At 44.7% G+C, this 25,000-nt stretch overlaps 1 protein-coding gene across 2 annotated transcripts in view; it reads right to left on the bottom strand.

Moving 5' to 3' along the window:
• Positions 1-140: 140 nt before the first annotated feature.
• The window catches only part of efna2a (ephrin-A2a), an 87,587-nt gene continuing 62,727 nt past the window's right edge, over positions 141-25,000 (bottom strand). The window contains exons 2-5 of one of the 2 annotated variants that reach the window (XR_009649598.1): positions 18,038-18,330; positions 2,408-2,473; positions 2,001-2,192; positions 141-1,892 (exon numbers count right to left, since the gene is read on the bottom strand). Coding sequence is in view for 1 of the 2 variants with exons in the window: in XM_060887636.1 (XP_060743619.1) it covers positions 2,071-2,192; positions 2,408-2,473; positions 18,038-18,330 (481 nt within the window). In the remaining variant the exon portion in view is untranslated. The other variant, XM_060887636.1, reaches the window with a different exon arrangement.

The raw sequence follows: 25,000 nt of genomic DNA, 5'->3' as shown, positions 1-25,000 counted from the left end.
GAATTGAATTGACACCATTTAGACAAATTATTTTCTTTTCCATTTCATTCTTTTTATTTTACACAAAGAAAGATGGCTGTACAAAAGCTTGCATGAAAAACACAACATGGTGGAGTACAGTGGGCATGTTACTGGGTGGGAGGGCATGTGGGATCGGCTGCTGGTGGGTGTCTCTGAAAGTGCATGTGGGGGTGTCTGCAAGTGAGTGTGTCTCAGAGTGTATGCGGGGGTGTCGGAAAATGGGCGTGTCTCTGAGAGTCCATGTGGGGTGTCGGCAAGTGGGTGTGTCTCTGAGAGGGCATTGGCAGGTGGGTGTGCCTCTGGGAGGACATGTGGGGGGCATTGGCAGGTGGGTGTGTCTCTGAGAGGGCATGTGGGGGCATTGGCAGGTGGGTGTGACATAGAGGGCATGTGGGGGGTGTTGGAAAGTGGGTGTGTCTCTGAGAGTGCATGTGGGGGCGTCGCCAAGTGGGTGTGTCTCTGAGAGGGCATGTGTGGGTGTCGGCAGGTAGGTCTAACTTAGAGGGCATGTAGGGGCATCGGCAAGTGGGAGTGTCTCTGAAAGGGCATGTGGGGGCATCGGCAAGTGGGTGTGTCTGAGAGTGCATGTGTGGGGTGTTGGCAGGTGGGTGTGTCTCTGGGAGGGCATTGGCAGGTGGGTGTCTCTCTGGGAGGGCATGTGGGGGGCATTGGCAGGTGGGTGTGACTTAGAGGGCATGTGGGGGTGTTGGCAGGTGGGTTCGTCTCTGAGAGGGCATGTGGGGGCATTGGCAGGTGGGTGTGACTTAGAGGGCATGCGGGGGGCATCAGCAGGTGGGCGTGTCTCTGGGAGGGCATTGGCAGGTGGGTGTCTCTCTGGGAGGGCATGTGGGGGGCATTGGCAGGTGGGTGTGACTTAGAGGGCATGTGGGGGTGTTGGCAGGTGGGTTCGTCTCTGAGAGGGCATGTGGGGGCATTGGCAGGTGGGTGTGACTTAGAGGGCATGCGGGGGGCGTCAGCAGGTGGGCGTGTCTCTGGGAGGGCATTGGCAGGTGGGTGTCTCTCTGGGAGGGCATGTGGGGGGCATTGGCAGGTGGGTGTGACTTAGAGGGCATGTGGGGGTGTTGGCAGGTGGGTTCGTCTCTGAGAGGGCATGCGGGGGGCATCAGCAGGTGGGCGTGTCTCTTTTCAGACATCCTGAATGTTCACAGTTCTGAGGAAAGGCGTGTGCTGATATCTCAGGACTTTGAACACTTTGTGCCCTTCATAAGACATGAACAGTGATCAGTCCATCAGATTAAAGTAAGAGGATAATTTTACAAACTGGGATAAAAGACGGGGCTTTTACTGTAATGTGAGAGTTTAAAGTCAGCCAGATGCTGAAGGAGGGCAAGTTTCTCTGGGCTGCTGATTCACCATCACACGAGACACTAAAAACCTTTCCCCATGTCACATAAATAATTAATGCTTTTAAATGCTACAAAAATAACATGAAACATAATACAAAAAAACCTCAGTGTTTTTCATCTCCATGGAGATTTTCACGTTAAACAGACGAAACACAATCATTTTCTTTTTTCTGACTCAACAACATCTGTAGTTTTGACACAGCGTCTGATTGTTCAGCCATAAAAATATAGTATTAATATTAATATTGTAAGAATTCTTTTCTCCTCACAGTGTTTCACATGCAAGTGAATAAGTCTACAGCTAGTGTTCAGTGGTGCTGCTGGTTCTCAAATCCTCCAAAACAAAAACCTCGAAGTCCTTTGGTGTCATCAGTCGGAAGGAAACGACACTCAGAGTCCAGGTGAGGAATCAGAAAACTGTTTCATTTGAGTTTCTTCTGAACTGAACTCGTTCTCAGATGTAATGCCATTAACATGTTGGAGAAAGAAAAGAAAAAACACACACTGCTCCGTTTAGGATCCATGCATCACGACCAATAAAATAATATCGGACATGTTTGTCGTGTCAGACCACATTGTTCTGTGTAGCGTTTCAGCTTTAGTGCTCATTACCATGTGTGGGGCAGATGGAGGGCAGAAACACTTCCCTGAGGGGCAAAAGGAGGGAATAAAACTGTAAAGCCTACACACGCGTCATCACCAGGACCGACACGGCCGCCGACAGCATCAACACACAGGACTGAAGATCGTTAGTGGAGCTGCGGTCAATCAGGAACGGCTCCGGTGACTCGAAGGCCGAACCATCTGGGGGTGTGGGGTGGGGTTGGGTTGGGGGGGGGGTAATAGAGATAATTTTAGAGATATTACATGAACCCTATGTTACAGTAAATGCTGTAGAGAGTTAAATGGTTGTAACTCTACACACACAGCTAATGAGATCAGAACTAAGACCTTAAAACTCTCAGGTTACTGATGATACCTGAAAGTGTTTCATGCAGAAAACTGACACAAGAACTTACCTGCTGGTTTTACATAAACCTTCAGCTTCAAACAGGGCTTTCCAACGTGATTGGGGTGAGGGGATGCTGAAACACACACACACACACACACACACACACACACACACACAGTACATGAGCAGCACCACCATATTACATATCTACAGTCGTATGCAAAAGTTTAGGCACCCCTGACAATTTCCATGATTTTCATGTATAAATATTTGGGTGGGGGGTCACGGTGGCTTAGTGGTTAGCACGTTCACCTCACACCTCCAGGGTCGGGGTTCGATTCCCGCCTCCACCTTGTGTGTGTGGAGTTTGCATGTTCTCCCCGTGCCTCGGGGGTTTCCTCCGGGTACTCCGGTTTCCTCCCCCGGTCCAAAGACATGCATGGTAGGTTGATTGGCATCTCTGGAAAATTGTCCGTAGTGTGTGAGTGTGTGAGTGAATGAGAGTGTGTGTGTGTGCCCTGTGATGGGTTGGCACTCCGTCCAGGGTGTATCCTGCCTTGATGCCCGATGACGCCTGAGATAGGCACAGGCTCCCCGTGACCCGAGGTAGTTCGGATAAGCGGTAGAAGATGAATGAATGAATGAATATTTAGGTGTTTTATCAGCAATTACATTTAGACCTGACAAATAACTGAAGGACACTAAAGTATTATTTCAGTAGTGACGACACGACACGACTGTCTGCTTTAACATCATTTTAACTTTTACTTTGTTTTTTTGTGCATTAAGGCAGAAAATATAAAGTTCAGTCATGGTGTATTCAGTGAATCTGTGGTTCTTTGGTAAGTGTCCGACCTCCATGGAGGTCTACTCCATGGGGGAGTAGAGTGAGGTGTGTATGGGGTGGGGACAGAAGATGGGGGGTATAAGGGTAAAGACTCATGGACACATTCTTTTATCAGCACACAAATGAAAATGTCAGACTGTTTCTGTCCTACTGATCGCCCGTGACGTCGCTCCTTCCTTTCCTCTGTCCTCCTCTCCTCAGTGTTGCCCCTCAGGGCATAGAGCAGCCTCTGACCTCGAACTGTTCCGGAAATAATACCTCGTCTCCTCCATAACGCCATGCAGTCATCTGATCTGAGGTCAGTGTGCAGATTTTTTATACCACGCTGTTCTTCTGGATTCTGATTGGTCAGAGTTTGTTCTCATTGAGTATCATAACTTTCTTGTTAACTCGCTAGTTTAAAGCGTAGTGATGCTGCTGATCTGTAATAGTTACAGATTCTGTAAGACACTCGTCTGTTGTTAACTATTCACACACTGGCAGATACTTTGCTATGGTAACGACTCGTATCACACGGACAGTGTTATGGATTTTTATTAGATTAGACTCTTATGTTAGCGATTTTTTGGTTTTGATTAAAAAAACAAAGCTGCAGTAAAAATTATTTTCTACACACCAGGTCACATGAATACATGCTCGCCCCCTACAGGAAATATTCTGAACTGCAGTATCAATTTTAAGCAAAATGCTCTTATTACATGGTTATAAATGATTAAATGTGCTGCTGAGTCCTGTGTTCTGATTGGTCATTGGGTATTGATTATCAGGTGTTTCCATGGTAACAGCTCCTTCACAGGGACATGTACAGCTCACACTCCACTGATAAAGGTAAAGATTGTGTATGATGTTTGAAGGAGTCTCTAGTGTCAGTGCTGTGTATTAAAGCAGGAGTGTGTTTGGATCCTGCAGCTCACTTTGTGTTACACTGAATAGTGACTGTATAAAATCTCCAGTGAAATCATCTATCATCATTTCAGGCCACATTCAACCTCAGCCAGCAGGGAATAATGGAGAAAATGGTTATTACTCTAAATTACTGAGAGTCGATAGTCAGACGTGACCGGAATGATGGCGTGTAACGTGAGACCCGCCATGATCCGACTCGAGCCGCTCTTCTTCTCCCGGTGTAATTTAGCAAGGGGAAGAAGTGCATGATGGGATGTTTTGAATGACAGCAGCTGAGCTGGAGAAGGTCAGAGCAATTTCGCCCAGAAGGAACAAATATCAGAGTCTTACTTTTGATCTGACTGTGAAGAGGTCAGACAGACTCACGGGTGTAAAGTGATTTCATCTGGACTGCGGGGATGGACGATAAATCAGAGACGATACGTCACCATAAAAATACTGGAGAGCTTCCACCTTTACTCAGTTAAACACAAAGACATTCAGGTTCTCTCCCTCACTCGTGTCAGGATGGACATCATTCACACACAACATGTAGGTCTGTTATTTGTTCTGTAAGTCACAAAGTCTGACTGCTGTGGTTCAAATTCTGATCAGATTTTTGAGAATTTACTCTCACAGTCTGATTGGTGTCTGGTTACACGTCTGATCGGTACGTCACGTGGAGAAATGAGAGACGGCATTAATCTGATACCCAACTCTAGAACACACTCACTCTCTCACTCATCTTCTACTGCTTATCCGAACTACCTCGGGTCACGGGGAGCCTGTGCCTATCTCAGGCGTCATCGGGCATCAAGGCAGGATACACCCTGGACGGAGTGCCAACCCATCACAGGGCACACACACACACACACACACACTCTCATTCACTCACACAATCACACACTACAGACAATTTTCCAGAGATGCCAATCAACCTACCATGCATGTCTTTGGACCGGGGGAGGAAACCGGAGTACCCGGAGGAAACCCCCGAGGCACGGGGAGAACATGCAAACTCCACACACACAAGGTGGAGGCGGGAATCGAACCCCCAACCGTGGAGGTGTGAGGAGAACGTGCTAACCACTAAGACACCGTGACCCCCCTATAAGTGGTGATGAGGTAAGAGAACCTGCCAGTGATGTAACGAGCCATGGGAGAGGTTATGTTTGCTCTGCCTTCTTGTTATAGTTTTATTTATTTAATTAATTATTTGTGACGTTTATTAAGAGCTAGACCCCTGCTGTAGAGGTGCGTTACCTGTACACCTGCCATTAAACGTGTGGACTACAGACTCTTCACCTTCGAGCTCTTTCATTTCCTGGACATAGTGAGTTATCTGGGTCAGAGTGTTACTGTCAGGACTCAGCCTGGACTTTGGCCATGTGCATTTGCTTATGTTCCTCGTCACGTGTCTGCCCCACCACGTGTCTGCCCCACCACGTGTCTGCCCCGTCATGTGTCTGCCCCGTCATGTGTCTGCCCCGTCACGTGTCTGCTCCTCCCGTTTTCCACACACCTGTTTTCCATTGTCATCACCTTCGTCTATTTACTGTGCCACGTTGCCTTGTGCAGCGGAATCTGTTGTTTTGTCCTGTCTCTAGTCCGTGTCATGTTTGGTGTTTTTTGTTATTAAACCCCGTTTATTTTTGCCCTCCTGCACTTGGGTCTGTTTTACCCCGTGTTTATGACTGTTACAATAGCAGGAAAATGTTTTTCTTTTTCAGTGGTAATTAAACTGTCCCACAGGTTCCCAGAATGAATTGTGGTTGATCTCTTCTTCAGTCTTAATGCTGTCATGTGCTTCTAGAGATTTTTCTCTCTCTCTATTTTGGGTTTATGTTTTTATCCTTTTTAGTGCTTGTCCTGGCCAAACGTTTCTTAGGTGCTCTGTGGCTGAATTAATGCTTTTTTCTTGTCTCCAAATTCAGTGCATAAAAAGGTTTCTAACATGTTCTGTACCCGAGTGGTGGTGAGTTCAGGTACGTACTGGACAGGACTGTCCTTTCTCCAGAGGAATGTGTTTGTGAGTGAGTACATTCACAGCTTCACAATTAAACATGGTTGTGAATTGGCTGATTTATGCAAGCTAATAACTATAGGACTGGGATATCTGTGACATCACCATAAAATATTGGATCTTGTTTTGTTCTCCATCTGTTATAGCGTAGTCCACAGTGCTGCTGCCTACATGGGGCAGTAGGTAAAATGTCTCAGAGACTCACCACTTGTTCTTCAGTTAACTATGTACTGTATAAACCCAGGATTTTACAGAGCTGTAGGACTTGTTTTCTGTTTTCTGTTTACTGCACTGTCGTAGCTCTGATGTGGTTCAGGTAATATGTTAAGATGTGTATGTACTGTTAATATATTTAACTCCATCAGAACTGATGTAGCCCAGTTCCTTCCCGGTTCTAGTGTTTAATTCACCCATTATTAGTACTGAGTCTAGGCTGAAACTGAATGATCTCTGACTGTAGTGTTGGGAAGATGTCTTCATTATGGTACGGTGACTCATATGGGGGGGATATAGATGGTGCACAAGTAGATATCCTGTGTCATGATGACTTTAGGCCTTCACTGAGATGAGGATCCTGAGGCATCTAGAGATCTACCAGCTCCAGTTAGAATCTGCGTCATGAAGTATTCAGACATTCTAAGAGGAGATGTAACTCCATGTGGTGTTTGAGGACAACAACCTCCTCATCACTACAACATTTATCAGACTGTATATTTATAATCACACCCACAGTGTCACCCAGATGAGGATGAGGTTCCCCTTTGAGTCTGGTTCCTCTCAAGGTTCCTTCCTTTACCGTCTAAGAGTTTTTCCTCCTCACAGTCACCTGAGTCACCTCAGACTTGCTCATTGGGGATATGTACAATATTTACAGTCAGGGTTAGTGCTCTTTTCTCCAGATGAAGAAGAGAACATTCTCTGTGTGATTTTTAACGATGATGTTGTAACTAATTCAACCTAGCAGATAAATGACTGTATGATGTCACAGCCCCGGTTATGTTACGAAGTGCACCATGTAAGTAGATAAATAAACAAACAGATAAATAAATAAATAAATAAATAATTTACATAGTAATTAAATATATTAACTGAACTTAAGTAATGGCTTTACCTAATAGCTAATCACGTATAAGTTGAAGCATTTTTATCTGGTTGAGGTCACTGGGGTCTGAACTGCATTAGAGTAGCTGTCTGTCTGACTGCTGGGAAGCTGTCTGTCTCTCTCTGTACTGTCTGGATGGGTCCTCATGCATGTGGAGATGGTCATACAGATGCTCGTGACTGATACCCTGATGGTTAGCTATATGCACATTTAGCGTTGGTGCACAGGTTCTAATGATCTCTGAAATAATTGTATTAATGATGGATTGAGGGATGTCTCTGCAGGCAGAAGTGTGGAGACGATAACTTTGGTGCTAGGGTAGATCTTGTTAGCCAATTTTACTACATCACGCTTCCTGTGTGCAGGATGTGTGAGGGCGAGCCGAGTACACCCTCTCTCAGCAGGTTCACAGCCATGTGTGTGGTGAGACACCAGAGCTTCCTCACTACTCTCCCTGGGAACAGATATCTCTGGTTAATGTAGTACTGAGTCACAGAGCTATGGCTATGTTGTCCTTTCTCCTCTGCCCTCTGGGTTTGGTGGATGGTGTTGTGGTAGGTGGATAGAGCTCTGCCTTCGTTTGCCATTCTTCCTTTGGGTACTGGTTGCCTGAGGGGTTTCAGGTACAGAGGTGAAGTAGGAGTTCACGTTCTGTTGTTGTGGATCCTGACAGATGACTTTGTTTTTTAAATTTGGTTGGAGGCAATGTTTTATATCCTCCAGCTGTTTCTTTAGAATCTAACTGTTCTGTTCTTTCTTCAGTACATCCTGCCTTATACTCCTCAGCTCCTGCTGCAGCTCCGTGCTATACTGCTCTCTCCTGAATAGCTCCTCCTTTACACTCCACAATTCCTTACTCAGCTCTTGGATTGTCTCTTCCAGGCATTTGACGGCAGAGAAGAGCTGCTGAAGCTGGTCCATGATCATGTCGCTAGTCAAAGCTGTCGTTTCCTCTTTGAACAGGTAGTAGTCATGTTCCAGTTCAGTGATGCGGTCGTTCAGGACTTTGTTCCTGATGGAAGCAGGAGAGTCATTGTTTCTGTGTGCTGGAGATGGGCTGGAGATGTGCTGGAGATGGGCTGGAGATGTGCTGGAGATGTGCTGGAGATGTGCTGGAGATGTGCTCTATAATTGGTCATTGGTGGGATGTGGAGCTCTTCTTTTTCTGTGCATTTTGTCTCAGAATCCTTTTGAAACTTTTGTGCCTCCACTTTATAGAGTTGTAAATTTTCCTGGACTCTGCCCCTGGACCATGGCTGTTCCACTGCAGTACAAGTTCAAGTGTCTCACTCTCTCTCGCCTCCAAAGTCAGCTGGCTGCTGTTACAGCCATGTCAGCCAACACCCCTGTCACCCACAAGAGGGAGCCCTCTCCGGAGTACTGACACTCTATAGCCAACGCCTACTTCTGGGTACTCGGACATTTAAGCTGTTTTCACAACACAGCTTCTCAAAATATCGTCAGTTTTCCCTGCGATAAGGTAGCTGTGTGTTAGATTACTAGTTCTCTGTGTATGACTCTTTTCCTCGCCTCTATTGGATTTGTTTGCCTTGCTGATTGATTTCTTTGGGAGACTTTGTGCCTGTCTCTCTCACCCTGCCTTTGCCTGACGATTTGGTTTACTTTGTTTTCTCCTGATATTTCATACTGCACATGGATTCTATTGATTCATCACACCTGCCTTTGCTGATGCCACCTTCTCTAGTACAGGTCATGGTTGTGTATAAGGTGACGTGACATGCTACTGGATTGTCAGTAGAGAAGAACAAGTTACTGCAGACTCTGTCAGAGACTCTGTTGTCAGAGAAGTAGCACTTCAGGTCTTTCTTTAAACTTTTTCTTTTCTTTGGAGGTTTTCATCTCTGCTGGATATACTGTATTATTTCCAGCTCTGCCTTTTTGAAAGATGCCTCTGCCTTAGGCAGGTCTATGGTAATGTCATCAACTGTGTCAACTGCCATGGACTGCTACCCTGGCTGGCGTAGAATATTGATTTGTTTTAATTTTATGAGAATTTTACAATTTTTTTGAGGTCTTAACAATCTTATGTCTCTATCATCCTTTATTTAGCTTTTAATTACTTAACTATCATTTGAGTCATAAGAACATTCTCTGGTAAAATATATTGTTATGTCTCTGTATCTGTCTCTGCCCCAGTCTCTGTCTCTGTCCCTGTCTCTGTATCTGTCTCTGTATCTGTCTCTGTCCCTGTCTCTGTATCTGTCTCTGCCCCAGTCTCTGTCTCTGTCCCTGTCTCTGTATCTGTCTCTGCCCCAGTCTCTGTCTCTGTCCCTGTCTCTGCCCCAGTCTCTGTCTCTGTCCCTGTCTCTGTATCTGTCTCTGTCCCTGTATCTGTATCTGTCTCTGCCCCAGTCTCTGTCTCTGTCCCTGTCTTTGTATCTGTCTCTGTCCCTGTCTCTCTATCTGTCTCTGTATCTGTCCCTGTCTCTGTCTCTGCCCCAGTCTCTGTCTCTGTCCCTGTCTCTGTTTCAAATTCAAATTATTTGTATAGCACTTTTAACAATTTATTGTCTCAAAGCAGCTTTAGAGAAGAAACCTTGAGATAAAAAAAAAGACTCAGAAGTGAACCTCATCCTCATTTGGGTGACACTGGACATGAAATAATGGCAATGTAAATAATGTAAATGAGAATAATGTCCTTTTTTACAACAGTTTATAATTGTGTAACCGAGAGCTCCTGAGTAACTAACAACACAAACTCTGAGTTCACCACAGAACCAACACTAATTCCTTCTGTCAGACCAGAACATACAGCTGACTGACACAACATTGGTGTCTCCTGGTGGCTCCATACACAACAATCCCATGAGTCACTGGCTGACCATGCAGATCCGAGAGAGAGAGAGAGAGAGAGAGAGAGAGAGAGAGAGAGAGAGAGAGAGAGAAAATTGTTAGATATGACTGTAATCAGGTAATGGACAATGTAAATTATGTGCAAAATGCAGACAGCAACTCCATCAAGACTAGCTATGACATCAGAAGGTGACACAGACATGAGGTCTTCCTGGGATGTAAAATGTCCCACCACTCCACAGTCTGTAAACCTGAGTGACTTGTGATGGTGTTAAGGAGACAACATCCAGACATCCCAGTTCACCAAACACTCTGTGACCATGAACCCTCCAGATCTGCTCCTTTACCTAAGAAAAGATATTCATAAAAATCTAAACTAAACAAATGTGTTTTTATCCTGGACTTAAACACTGAGACTGTGTCTGAGTCCTGAACACTAATTAGAAGTCTGTTCCATAACTGTGAGGCTCTGTGAGAAAAAGCTCTGCCCCCTGCTGGAGACTTTAGTACTTGAGGTACTAACAAATATCCTGCACCTTTTGATCGATGTAGGTGTGACGGATCATAAAAAAACCTAAAGATCTCTCAGGTTCTGTGGTGTGAGACCATTAAGTGCTTTATAGGTTAATAATAGTGTTTTATAATCAATGTGAAACTTGACTGGAAGCCAATACAATGAGGATAAGATAGAGGTGATGTGTTCATATCTTCTGGTTCTAGTTAGGACTCTAGCTGCTGTGTTCTGGACTAACTGGAGCTTGTTTATGCTCCTACTGGAACATCCAGACAGTAAAGTATTACAGTAATGATGTAATAGAAGGACCATCCAGAGTTACTCTGTAATCAGAAAGCTTACTGACTGTCTGTGGTCCTGGTACAAGAACTTCTGACAGACAGAAGTTCTTGTACCAGGACCACAGACAGTCAGTAAGCTTTCAGTTTATAACTGTCTGATGTCTGACGTCCACTGTCTGATGTCCTTCATACAAACTTCAGTCTTAGTTTGAAATTTTAATAAATGTTTCTATCTCTGTCCCTGTTTCCATTCCTGTCCCTGTCTCTGTCCCTGTCTCTGTTTCTATCTCTGTCCTTGTTTCTGTCTCTGTTTATATCTCTGTCCCTGTTTCTGTCCCTGTCTCTATCTCTGTAATGGTTTCTGTCTCTGTCCCTCTTTCTGTCTCTGTCCCTGTTTCTGTCTCTATCTCTATCCCTGTTTCTGTCTTTGTCTCTATCTCTGTCCCTGTCTCTGTTTCTGTCCCTGTCCCTGTATCTGTTTCTTATTCGAGTGATTAATGACACACTTCTTGCATCAGATTGTGACCTTGAGGCCCTTTTTTTTGTTGCTTCACTGAAACCACAACTTGAATTTTAAGAGACCAGAGCGTGACGGAAAGATACTGGACTTAAAGGAGCACGTGTCCTGGTACATATTTATTAAAAATAGTTCTTAGAGTAAATCTATATTTCTAAATAATAATCTAATCTAAATATGCTATGACACCTAACCTCTGTGTGTTAGATAACAGTTTAGTGTATAAACTCTTTGTGGTAGTGAAAATTTACTGAGAGTCTGACAGCACTAGTGATGTTCATCTCCACTCATATCTGTCCGTGATCTTTCCCACAACCTTCTGACCAATCAGAAAGCAGCACTGGGTCTCACTGTGGGAGGTATTAGCTCAGTGGTGAAGGTGTTGGACTACTGAAAAGAAGGTTGAGTTTGAATCCCAGGTCCAACAAGCTGCCACTGCTGGGCCCCTGAGTAAGGCCCTTCTGGACAAGATCATCTGCTAGATCAGAATAGAACAAAAACCATCTCTACAGATACTACAATAGAATACACACTGAAACTCAGAGAGTGTGAAGATGAGGAAGATGAGGAACATGAGGAACATGAGGAAGATGAGGAAGATGAGGAACATGTGGAACATGAGGAAGATGAGGAACATGAGGAACATGAGGAACATGAGGAACATGAGGAACATGAACACAGCGGAAAAATCAGATGAAGTCAGAGCTGAACTTATTCATTGTTATTTCTGTGAAATTCAAATCAAATCAAATCAAATTTTATTTGTCACACACACACACACACACACACACACACACACACACACACACACACACACACACACACACACACACAGAGTACAGACATGCAGTGAAATGCTTTTTGCATCTGTCCGTATTCAAACACAAGGAACACGAATTAAAGTATTTATTCATGTCTGGCTGCTCTTCAGATCCTGGTGTTTGACCCCATCATCATCCTCCTGCTGACTGTGTTATTGATTTCATTATAATGACTCTGTGACAGTTCAGCTTTTCTCCTTTTTATTTATCTTTTTAAGTAAAATTGTGGTTTCTCTCTCTCTCTCTCTCTCTCTCTCTCTCTCTCTCTCTCTCTCTATCTCACTCTCTCTCTCTATCTCACACACACTCTCTCTCTCACTCTCTCTCTCTCTCTCTCTCTCTCTCACTCTCTTTCTCACTCTCTCTCTCTCTCTCTCTCTCTCTCTCTCTCTCTCTCTATCTCTCTCTCTCTCTCTCTCTCTCTCTCTCCCTCTGTCTCTCCCTCTCACTCTCTCTCTCTCTCTCCACATGTGCGGTAGATGAGCGAGTGTGGCTTGTAGAGTGCGTGAGATCGATTGCCGTCTTGCCAATTTTTTCAGCACTAAGTGCAATTTCTTTTTCCCATTTTAACATCTCTGTATTACTACATGCCCTGCGTAAGTGTGTGTATGCGTTTGTGTGAGGAATTAACTGAGAGCGTGTGTGTGTGTTCGGAGAAGTGGGGTGACTCCGGATAAGAAGCTATGTGAAGTTTTGACTTGCCCACACGGGGTGAGGGTGGTGTGTGTGTGTGTGTGTGTGTGTGTGTGTGTGTGTGTGTGTGTGTGTGTGTGTGTGCGAGTGTGTGTGTGTGTGTGTGTGTGTGTGTGTGTGTGTGTGTGTGTGTGTGTGCGAGTGTGTGTGTGTGTGTGTGTGTGTGTGTGTGTGTGTGTGTGTGTGTGTGTGTGTGTGTGTGCGAGTGTTGAAGAATGTGTGTTAGCAGTTGGTAATGTGGTGGGACATGAGAACGTTGTCTCTGCCTCTCACATGAACAGTGCAATCGTGATTTTAGTGAATTATGTTAATAAAGCAAATAAACTGCAATTAAAACAACTAAATGTTTTAAATGTGACAAAACAGGGCATTTTGTTAGGACCTGCAATAAGAGACAGAGTGACCCAAGTGTGTCTGAGCAACCGGGGCAAGATGTAGCTGAGCCTGATGGGGTCGTTCCCCCTGCGGCTACAGTACAGCCAGTCGCTGAGGGCCCTGGTGTGGTTTCTGTGTCAGAACCAAAGGAGAGTGAACTCAAGCTCAGACTGAAGCCCAGAAACTCAATGGAGCTACAGCCACCCTGGAAAAGCCCTGCTTGTCCAAACTGGTCCTGGAAAGACTCAGTGAGGAGGAACCAAACCTGGAAAAGGCCAGCTTGGCCAACCAGACCTGGAAAGAACATGCTCAGCACACAAGAGCTCAGTGGGTGCAGGACCGTCATCCAGAAACACCAGTCACTACACCAGTACAGGGGGACGGGGGAAATGTGGAGATGGAGAATGTTTAAAGTGGGAAAAAACAAGGGAAAAAGCAGGAAAGAAAGAAACAAAGGTAGAAGAAAGAGAGTCAGACAGTGAAGACTAGGTCAGAGTGTTGTAATTAAAGACTTTCTCCAGACCAAAAACAGTTCATCCATGATGTTAAACATTATAGAAGAGAAGGAGCTTTTATTGATGTGGAAGTCTTTCAGTTAAAGAATAAAGATAACAAAAGTGAATCAGGAAAACCTCAATGATGCCCTATAGAATGTGTTGTGTGTTTATGTTGGACACACAACACAACACACAACACAACACAACACAACACACATTTAGGTTTTTACCCTCTGTTTATTTTATCTACATTTTAGAATGGAGTGGGATTCACATTGTGAGTTTGAATACTAATGGAGTAAGAGATCTAAATTAAAACTGAGGCGATTTTTATGAGAACAAGGTTTTATTTTGTATCTGTGTGTTCGCTCCCAACAATGCAGAGATTTTTAGATCAACTTAATGTGACTGCTGACTGCAACACGGCTGATATTTTAATTTTAGGTGGAGATATTAACTGTACAACAGATATTTTAGACCAGAACCATGCAGAACCTCGTGTCAGGAGTTAAGGGATATATGGAGAACTTGTAATAAGACAAAGAGACAGTACACGTTGTCCACTCCATAGACAACACGCTCTACATGGACAGATTAGATGGTTTTTACTCTTTATAGAGTGTTTTATTGTTCCAGTAGGCGTCTCTGACCACAGTATGGTACAGTGTACTATTAGTAAAGACAACGTAAAGCCTAAGATTGTCTACTGACATTTTAACACTGCATTTTTAGAGTTATGCCTATTTTAGAGAGGCTGATACTTATTTATGGAATTGTTTTAAATCTGAGACGGCAGCTTTTAGCTCATTACACAGCGGTGGGATGTGACTGAAACACAAATTAAAGTTTTTTGTCAATATTACACTCTCAACCTCACAAGAGACATTGTTATATCTCTGAGAGCTCTGGAGATAGGAATAGTGGAGCTCCAGCATTTGGAGGCCACAGGAGATCGAGGGAAAATAAAACCAAATGAACAAGCTGTTAGACATTACAGCACAGGGGGCGCCGGTCCACTCACGCTTTAAAAGTGCGACTGAGATGGATGCTCCTTCTAAGTTTTTCTTCAGTTTAGAGGATAAGAATGGACAGAAAAGGTTCATACACTGTGAACAGAATCAGGGTTCTCACTTCAGAGCCCACGGAAATTCGCAAGCAGACAGTGAGCTTCTACTCAAAGTTGGCTCAGATAGTGGAGGAGAGTTTCCTCATGGACCTGCCAAAGCTCTCAGTGCAAGCGGCCAGGGAGTCGGACAGGGAGCTGATGCTGGGGCAGATTCACAAGGCTCTCCAAGGCACGGAGAATGGACAGACGCCAGGAATAGACGGTCTCCCTGTTGAGTTCTACAAGGCTTTCTGGACAGTAATACGGCAGGACGTGCTGGACGTCCTAGGGGACAGCATGAACAATGGTCAGCTCCCACTGAGAGCTGCAGGAGGGCCGTCCTGACCCTACTGACAAAAAAGGGAGACCTGACACATCTCAGGATCTGGTATCTGGTGTCACGACTGTGCACTGAATGCAAGCTGCTCTTAAAAGCATTAGCCTCGAGACTGACTAAGGTAATGAAGCAGCTTATTCACGAGGACCAGACGTACTGTGTGCCTGATAGGTCTATATTCATAAACGTATATTTAATTCGTGACATTTTGGACTTCTCTAGGATATTGGACTGGTCTGATTTATCTAGATCAGCAAAAGGCATTTGACTGGATTGAGCATGAATATTTGTGGAAGGTGCTGGAAGCCTTTGTGTTAAACTTTGTGTCAGGAAGCTGCTCTACAGAGTCTGTGTTAAGGTGTTAAATAAGAATAAACTGAGTGTGAGGGTCGACACCACATGGAGAAGTGTACTGGGTTTTAATGCTGATATTAAACCAGAGAGGAGACACTGTACAAACCAGCGGTAACCAAAAAGAGCTGCTGAGCTCCAATGGAGGATTTTACACTGTATTCTCTCTGTGAACTCTTTTATCTCCATATTAAACCCTGATGTTACACACGACTGTCCTTTGTGTTCACAGAGACAAACGTCATGCTTTTACTCACTGCTCCATGTTACAGTCTGTCTGTGTGTTTTTATGGAGCTTCTTAAGGTCTTTTAATGTAGATTTTACTCTTCAGTGTGAAAACAAACCTGAGCCGAAAACACAAGATAACACAAAACACTGACTGTGATGCTAAAAGAATTTTCTCCAAACCTATTAAATGAAGATTCCTGATTGGTTTTATTTTTAAAAGCATGAATGATTTGCACATGATTGTGGTGTTGAACAATGTTCTGTGTTCTGTTACTGAAGGGGAACTCGTCTTTACACCAGAGCTAAAAGACTGTTATATATAACTATAACTGTTATCTTTACCCTAATCATGTCACATCATGTTATAATTTATTGGAATGTTTTTTTATATTTATTTATTTATTTTTTGAGTCATTCTGATTTTTATATGTGACTTGTGCACATAAAGTATTTTAAAAGTCAAAGTATCCCTCACACCCCCCCCCCCCTCTGTTTTATGATGTTTGAAAATAACGCTTTAGTTAATGAGATTAAATGCAATGAATGCAAAGCACTTTGTGTACGTGTGTGTGTGTGTGTGTGTGTGTGTGTGTGTGTGTGTGTGTGTACGTTTTATATTTTAGAAAGATAGAAAATAAAAACCTAATCTCTGTAGCAATTAAAAAGAAATCCCTTCTGATGTGACTTCCAGTGATTACTGGAGTTTTCTGCTTGCTCAGTCACTACAGCTCTGATCAGAGGAACTATCAGAGGAACACTGACTTCATTTCATAATGTTCTACTTCTTCTTCTTCTTATACTTTCATCTTTTCCTGTTAGAAGTCATCACAGCCAATCATCAGTTCTCACCTAACTCTATCCTCATCATCCTCGACACTCACACCAGTTACCTTCATGTCCACATTTAACACATCCATACGTCTCCTCTTTGTCCTTCCTCTTGACCTCTGACCTGGAGCTCCATCTCCAACATCCTTCTACAAATATAACCATCTACCTCCTCTGTACAAGTCCAAACCGTCTCAATCTAGTCTCTCTGTCCTTGTCCCCAAAACAGCCAACCTGAGCTGTCCCTCTGATGTGCTCCTTCCTAATCCTGTCCATCCTCGTCACTCCTAAAGAGAACCTCAACATCCTCATCTCTGCTACCTCCATCTCTGCCTCATGTCTTTTCCTCACTGTTACAGTCTCTAACACACACAGCAGAGCTGCTCTCACTACTGTCTTCTACACCTTTACTTTCATTCTTACTGACACTCTTCTGTCACACACACAACACTCCTGACACTCTTCTGTCACACACAACACTCCTGACACTCTTCTGTCACACACACAACACTCCTGACACTCTTCTGTCACACACACACACATACACAACACTCCTGACACTCTTCTGTCACACACACACACATACACAACACTCCTGACACTCTTCTGTCACACACACAACCCTCCTGACACTCTTCTGTCACACACAACACTCCTGACACTCTTCTGTCACACACACAACACTCCTGACACTCTTCTGTCACACACACAACACTCCTGACACTCTTCTGTCACACACAACACTCCTGACACTCTTCTGTCACACACAACACTCCTGACACTCTTCTGTCACACACACAACACTCCTGACACTCTTCTGTCACACACACACAACACTCCTGACACTCTTCTGTCACACACAACACTCCTGACACTCTTCTGTCACACACACACAACACTCCTGACACTCTTCTGTCACACACACAACACTCCTGACACTCTTCTGTCACACACAACACTCCTGACACTCTTCTGTCACACACACACTCCTGACACTCTTCTGTCACACACAACACTCCTGACACTCTTCTGTCACACACACACATACACAACACTCCTGACACTCTTCTGTCACACACAACACTCCTGATGTTCTTCTGTCACACACACACAACACTCCTAATGCTCTTCTGTCACACACAACACTCCTGACACTCTTCTGTCGATACAGGGGTGGGACCCATTTCGGTTAGGGGCGTGTTTGTTTTGGTGATTTTATATGTCAACATTGGCTTTCAAACAACGGAGACCCCACCTTTAATTGTATGTATTCATTTATTTCTTTTTATTCTTATTTTTTCCTTTTATCATATATATATATATATATATTTCTTGTCTGTTTCTATACTTCTTTAAAGCTGCTTTGAGACAATGGGAATTGTTAAAAGCACTAATTTTAATTTGAATTTAGTATATTGAACATCACCTGAGCCCTTGGAGGAAATATGTGCCACTAATCTGGGCTTCAGTACACTTACAGATGTAGTAGTACTCGTGTCCGGGACGGAACTCGAAGCCGAGTGAGAACGGAGTGAAGAGCTGGAACTTCTCAGAGAAGCGCAGTGGGCCGTCAGCGTTCTGCGGCCGGTTACACTCCCATCGTTTGAAGCCCCTCATGCGGTGTTCACAGCTAGCATAGCCTTCGTGGTTCACCATGAACAGGATGTAGCGCTCCATCCGGCTGGGCGGCTGAGGCTCCTCGTAGTACGGACAGAACACGTCCAGATAGTCATTGATGTTGACGGCGACGGTGTAATCCCCGTGCCAGAACCTACAGAGAGAAGGAGAAACGTCAGGTCAGATCCCTTCACGTCAGTGTGAAACCTGTCATGTTGTTTTATTCGTTTTTATTCCAGGGTTTCAGACATCTTGCATCATTCACAGAGCTCTGTATTAACAACACGAGAGGAGCAGAAAGACTTTACCCCGTCTGAGTAAATACTGACCTTACACTTAAAATAATAACACCCTCAAATCCAATTACAAACTCATGCACTTCCTGTTTCACCTCCAGCACAGATCGGACCCCACGTGTCCTGTGTTTAATGCAGCAGCCGTACTTGTGTAATAAACATCAAATCCGATCTGAGTCACAGACATCAATCTCAAACTCTGCATCAGATCAGTATGATCAGACCTGAACTGAAAACTCCACTGGGGCAAGTGAGAAAACTTCAGCAAATAAAGTCTAACTCACTGTCTTCACATCAAATACAATAAAAAGGTCTACAGCAAAGGGTAGAATGTAACAGGGTAAGGAGTGGGGCAGAAGAGGGTGGGGCAGAAGGGAGTGGGGCAGAAGGGAGTGGGGCAGAAGGGGGTGGGGCAGAAGGGAGTGGGGCAGAAGGGAGTGGGGCAGAAGGGAGTGGGGCAGAAAGTAAGTCACTGGTTAAGGTGTTGGTTTACTGATTGGAATGTTGTTAGTTTAAATCCCAGGTCCACCAAACTGCCACTTCTGGGCCCCTGATCAAGGCCCCATACTCTAACACTGTATCTTCTCTCTCAGCTCAGCGTTTCAAAGAGAAACTGGAAAATGTCTCCATATTTCTGTAAAGTTGCTTTGAGACACTTTTTAAAATGCTGTACAAATAAATTGAGTTGAAGTGATGATTGTCCTGAACACATTCCTGAGCTGAGTTCAGTACACACACTGACACTGGAGACTCCTTCAAGTCAAGTCACTGTTAGTGTCACATCACCACAGCACAACAATTTTTTAAACATAGCAGCAGTTTGTGAAGAAACCAAAATATTTTTGTGTAAATAGTTTTACATTATCTTCTGAAGTAGGACTAGATAGTGCACATGAAGTTCCCTACACAGTGTAAGTGAACAGAGCAGAACATCTTGTTGATGTAACACTTTAATATGTCTGTCTGTCTGTCTGTGTCTGTCTGTCTGTCTGTCTGTCTGTCTGTCTGTCTGCCTGTTTCTCTGTCTGTCTGTCTGTCTGTCTGCCTGTCTGTCTCTCTGTCTCTCTGTCTGCCTGTCTGTCTGTCTGTCTGCCTGTCTGTCTGCCTGTCTGTCTCTCTGTCTCTCTGTCTGTCTGTCTTTTCACTGCTACATGAGGATGTTTCTTGGTGAAACCATGACAACATCATGTTTATTTAGTGAGCTGAATGGATGTCAGTCATGTGGTGCAGATCAACATGTTCTTTGTTCTTACTGCTTTTAGAAACACACAAAACAGACGAGGCTGAAATCATGGATCAGATTTTATTCTGTTTTTAGAATCATTTATTCTGCTGCTCTTTTCATACTGAGTATATTCTCTCTCTCTCTCTCTGTCCATCTCTTTCTCTCTCTCTCTCTCTCTCTCTCTCTCTCTCACACTCTACCACCCTCTCTCTCTCTCTCTCTCTCTCACACTCTACCACCCTCTCTCTCTCTCTCTCTGTCCATCTCTTTCTCTCTCTCTCTCTCTCTCTCTCTCTCTCTCTCTCTCTCTCTCTCTCACACACTCTACCACCCTCTCTCTCTCTCTCTCTCTCTCTCACTCTACCACCCTCTCTCTCTCTCTCTCTCTCTCTCTCTCTCTACCACCCTCTCTCTCTCTCTCTCTCTCTCTCTCTCTCTCTCTCTCTCTCTCTCTCTCTCTCTCTCTCTCTCTCTCACACACTCTACCACCCTCTCTCTCTCTCTCTCTCTCTCACTCTACCACCCTCTCTCTCTCTCTCTCTCTCTCTCTCTCCATCTCTCTCTCTCTCTCTCTCTCTCTCTCTCTCTCTCTCTCTCTCTCTCTCTCTCCATCTCTCTCTCTCTCTCTCTCTCTCTCTCTCTCTGCATAATCATGACCCAGATACAGGCGTGTGGAGTGTGTGAGCTTTTTTCTCTCAGTGTCTTTCTGTTCGTCTCCTTTTGTGTTTCTGAACACGACGCTGCAGCACAGCTGGGAAACGTCGAGAGATAACATGAAAAAAATCAGGAATCGGTGTGTGTGTGTGTGTGTGTGTGTGTGTGTGTGTGTGTGTGTGTGTGTGTGTGTGGCTGTTTGTTGTGATGTTGCACTCATGTCTGTTGTGAATACGAATAGAAATAAAAGTCTCAAAGTAAAAGACAAAATAAATAACATATAAACATACACACACACTCACACACACTCACACACACTCACTCACACACACTCACTCACACACACAGACACTCCCACATACACTCTCACTAACTCATACACTCACACACACAGACACACTCACCCACTCACACTCACACACACACAGTCACACTCACTCACACTCTCACACACACACACACACAAACACACTCACTCACACACACAGAAACACACTCACACACACACAGATGCACACACACAGACGCACACACACACACAGAAGCACACACACACACAGAAGCACACACACTCACACACACAGATGCACACACACACAAACACACACACACACACACACACAGAGAAGCACACACACACACTCACACACACACACACAGATGCACACACACACAGACGCACACACACACACACACACACACAGAAGCACACACACACACACACACACACACACACACACACACACACACACACACACAGATGCACACACACACAGACGCGCACACACACACACACACACACACACAGAAGCACACACACACACACACACACACTTTCCATATTCAGGTTCTCTTCTTTCTTCATTATTTTGAAGTTATTAGTTATGACGTTTTTTCTTCCTCTCTCCCTCCGCCTCTCCCTCCCCCTCTCTCCCCCCTGCAGTCTGTTGTTCTGATAATCACTTATTTCCTAACTGTTATATTAAACCCCTTGTGTTCCATCTGATATGAGGTTCCCTACATAGGGAGCACTTACAGGCACTAAACACGTTATTAGTGTTAGCTTAATGAGCTGATTAGCAGTCTGCTGTCCTGATGAAGCTCGTCTCCTCCCAGCATGCACTGTGGCTCGTTACTGCGTTACTCACACTGGGACTGAATCACGTCTTCCTCTGGCTGAACAAATCCTAAATCACATGAGCGTGGGAATCCCTGCAGCAGCACTAATCACTTTATACGTGAAATTTCCGCCTGTGTGTGTGTGTGTGTGTGTGTGTGTGTGCGTACTCTAAATCCAGAAAATTCTTCTGCTTCAGGAATCGCATTCCTGGGAAACAGTAGCTGTACAGGAAGTCAAACAAAACAAAAAAACAGGTCTATAGTGAAAAAGCTGCGTTTCATTTTTAATTTTTTTTTAACCAGGAATTATTTTACTGTGTGACAAAATGAGAAGGACATGCTGCTGCTTCTCCTGCATCTTCTCCTCTTTATACTTTCTCATAAATAACAACTTGTAAATCTCAAGTTTATAAAGTTAGTACATCAGTTTCAATGTGGAAATGATGGTGAACTGGACAGGCGACTGCAAGACAACTATAAAAAGGGAGGTGCAGGTGGTGCAGGTGGTGCAGGTGGTTCCACAGACTCTCCTACACCTTCATGACAGATTTGTCTCTAGTTCTGAGTTTTGTTACTGTTTGTATCATGAGGCAGAACCTGCGGCCCTGTCAGGTATCACAGGTAGACACATCCATACGTCCCTTCATACGGAGGGTTGGTGTGTCTCTCAGCACAATTTCACAGAGGAGATACCAGGAGATGAGCTGACAGACAAGGAGAGACAGACAGGGCCGTAGAAGGTCAACAACACAGCAGAAGGACCAGAACCTTCTGTTTGTGTGAGTAGGAACAGGTGAAGCACTGCCTGAGCCCTACAGAATGTCCTCCAGTAGGCTACTGGTGTGCATGTTTCTGACCAGAATCTCATAAACAGACTCCATGAAGGTGGCATGAGAGCTCAAACATCCTATAGTGGGACATCTGCTCATAGCCCAGCAACAGAAAGCACCAGTGATGGAAGGTCTGCCATTGGGGCCCCATTCTCTTCACAGATGAGCACAGGTACATACTGAATGCATGCGACATACCTGGGGATTCAATGTATCATCATCCAGCATGACCAGTTTGGCAGTGGGTCAGTGATGGTCTAGGGAATAATATCCTTAGAGGGTCACACAGACTTCCACATGAGGTATTAGGATGAAATCCTTAGAGCTGTTTACCAACTTTACACTGATTCTGTGGCCCCTGGGTTCCTCCTGGTACATGACAACACCCAATCTCATGTGGCCAGAGCGTCGCCAGTGCCACTTTCTGGCCTGGGCCATTGATGCCATTAACTGGCCCTCACAATCCCCAGACCTGTATCCAACGTTTCGGATCATCCAAAGTCACAGGTGCCATGTTTCAGCTCTGAAAAGAGATCTCTCAGAACACCATCTTCTATCTCATCAGGACGTACTTCATGAGTTGCGATGATGAAGTTCAGGTAAATCAGATCAGCTGGTAGTTTCAGTGTTTGACTGATTTTTGGTGTGCTTTTGTTTCCAGAACTCAGTGGGTTGATGCTTTTGGATTCCATTGACCACATCACTCATAATTTTGTCCTCAAAGAATTACACAATATATAAGGTTGGATTACTGTAATACTTTACTGTCTGGATGTTCCAGTAGGAGCATAAACAAGCTCCAGTTAGTCCAGAACACAGCAGCTAGAGTCCTAACTAGAACCAGAAGATATGAACACATCACCTCTATCTTATCCTCATTGTATTGGCTTCCAGTCAAGTTTCACATTGATTATAAAACACTATTATTAACCTATAAAGCACTTAATGGTCTCACACCACAGAACCTGAGAGATCTTTAGGTTTTTTTATGATCCGTCACACCTACATCGATCAAAAGGAGCAGGATATTTGTTAGTACCTCAAGTACTACAGTCTCCAGCAGGGGGCAGAGCTTTTTCTCACAGAGCCTCACAGTTATGGAACAGACTTCTAATTAGTGTTCAGGACTCAGACACAGTCTCAGTGTTTAAGTCCAGGATAAAAACACATTTGTTTAGTTTAGATTTTTATGAATATCTTTTCTTAGGTAAAGGAGCAGATCTGGAGGGTTCATGGTTATAGAGTGTTTGGTGAACTGGGATGTCTGGATGTTGTCTCCTTAACACCATCACAAGTCACTCAGGTTTACAGACTGTGGAGCGGTGGGACATTTTACATCCCAGGAAGACCTCATGTCTGTGTCACCTGGAGGGACAGACGAAAATCTGGAGGAGGACAGATACTCCAGATGTTCGTCTCGGGAAGGACAGACACTCCAGATGTTCGTCTCGGGAAGGACAGACACTCCAGATGTTCGTCTCAGGAAGGACAGACACTCCAGATGTTCGTCTCGGGAAGGACAGACACTCCAGATGTTCGTCTCGGGAAGGACAGACACTCCAGATGTTCGTCTCAGGAAGGACAGATACTCCAGATGTTCGTCTCAGGAAGGACAGACACTCCAGATGTTCGTCTCAGGAAGGACAGACATCACTCCTGACAGTGGCCAGAGGGATTTTGAGCCATTTATCTTGCAGAACAATGATCTGGTTCCTGACTCACTCCTCCAAAACAAATTCTGTTCTGGTGACTATGCAGGCAATGTTCATCTTCTCTCCCCAACACTTTCCAACATTCTTAAACACTCTCCATCTCCTTCGTGTGACTTTTCTGACAATCAGGCATGAGGTTTGAGTCATTATTAATCTCTGTCTCAGGGGATTGTTTTGAAAATGAAAGATGTTTTTTTGTGTTATAAATTTTTGATGTTTGGACGGCGAGCTCAAGGGAAAAGCAGTCAGAGAGGTGAGTAAAGTACAAAAGCCACACTACTAACTTTCATCTGCAGATTAATGAAGGTCACAGAGCGGCACAGAAGAGCTTCAATAACATAGTCAGTAAAGATCTGGAGCACTGTAGGTGACTTTCACACTCCACTCGTTTAAATAACACACCTCTGCTCACAGTCTCCTGGGTTTACTGCTCATCATCAACAACACCTCGTCCACATCACCTCGTCCACATCACCTTGTCCACTTCCCCTCGTCCACATCACCTCGTCCACTTCCCCTCATCCACGTCACCTTGTCCACATCACCTTGTCCACCTCCCATCATCCACATCACCTCGTCCACATCACCTCGTCCACATCACCTCGTCCACATCACCTCGTCCACATCACCTTGTCCACTTCCCCTCGTCCACGTCACCTTGTCCACATCACCTCGTCCACTTCCCCTCATCCACATCACCTTGTCCACATCACCTTGTACACATCACCTCATCCACTTCCCCTCATCCACATCACCTTGTCCACATCACCTTGTCCACTTCCCCTCGTCCACTTCCCCTCGTCCACTTCCCCTTATCCACATCACCTTGTCCACGTCACCTTGCCCACTTCCCTTCATCCACATCACCTTGTCCACATCACCTCGTCCACTTCCCCTCGTCCACTTCCCCTCATCCACATCACCTCGTCCACATCACCTCGTCCACATCACCTCGTCCACATCACCTCGTCTACTTCCCCTCGTCCAC

This window comes from Tachysurus vachellii, chromosome 15 (genome assembly GCF_030014155.1).
Source record: "Tachysurus vachellii isolate PV-2020 chromosome 15, HZAU_Pvac_v1, whole genome shotgun sequence".
NCBI classification, from domain to species: Eukaryota; Metazoa; Chordata; class Actinopteri; order Siluriformes; family Bagridae; genus Tachysurus; species Tachysurus vachellii.
This window is presented reverse-complemented; position numbering and strand designations above follow the sequence as displayed.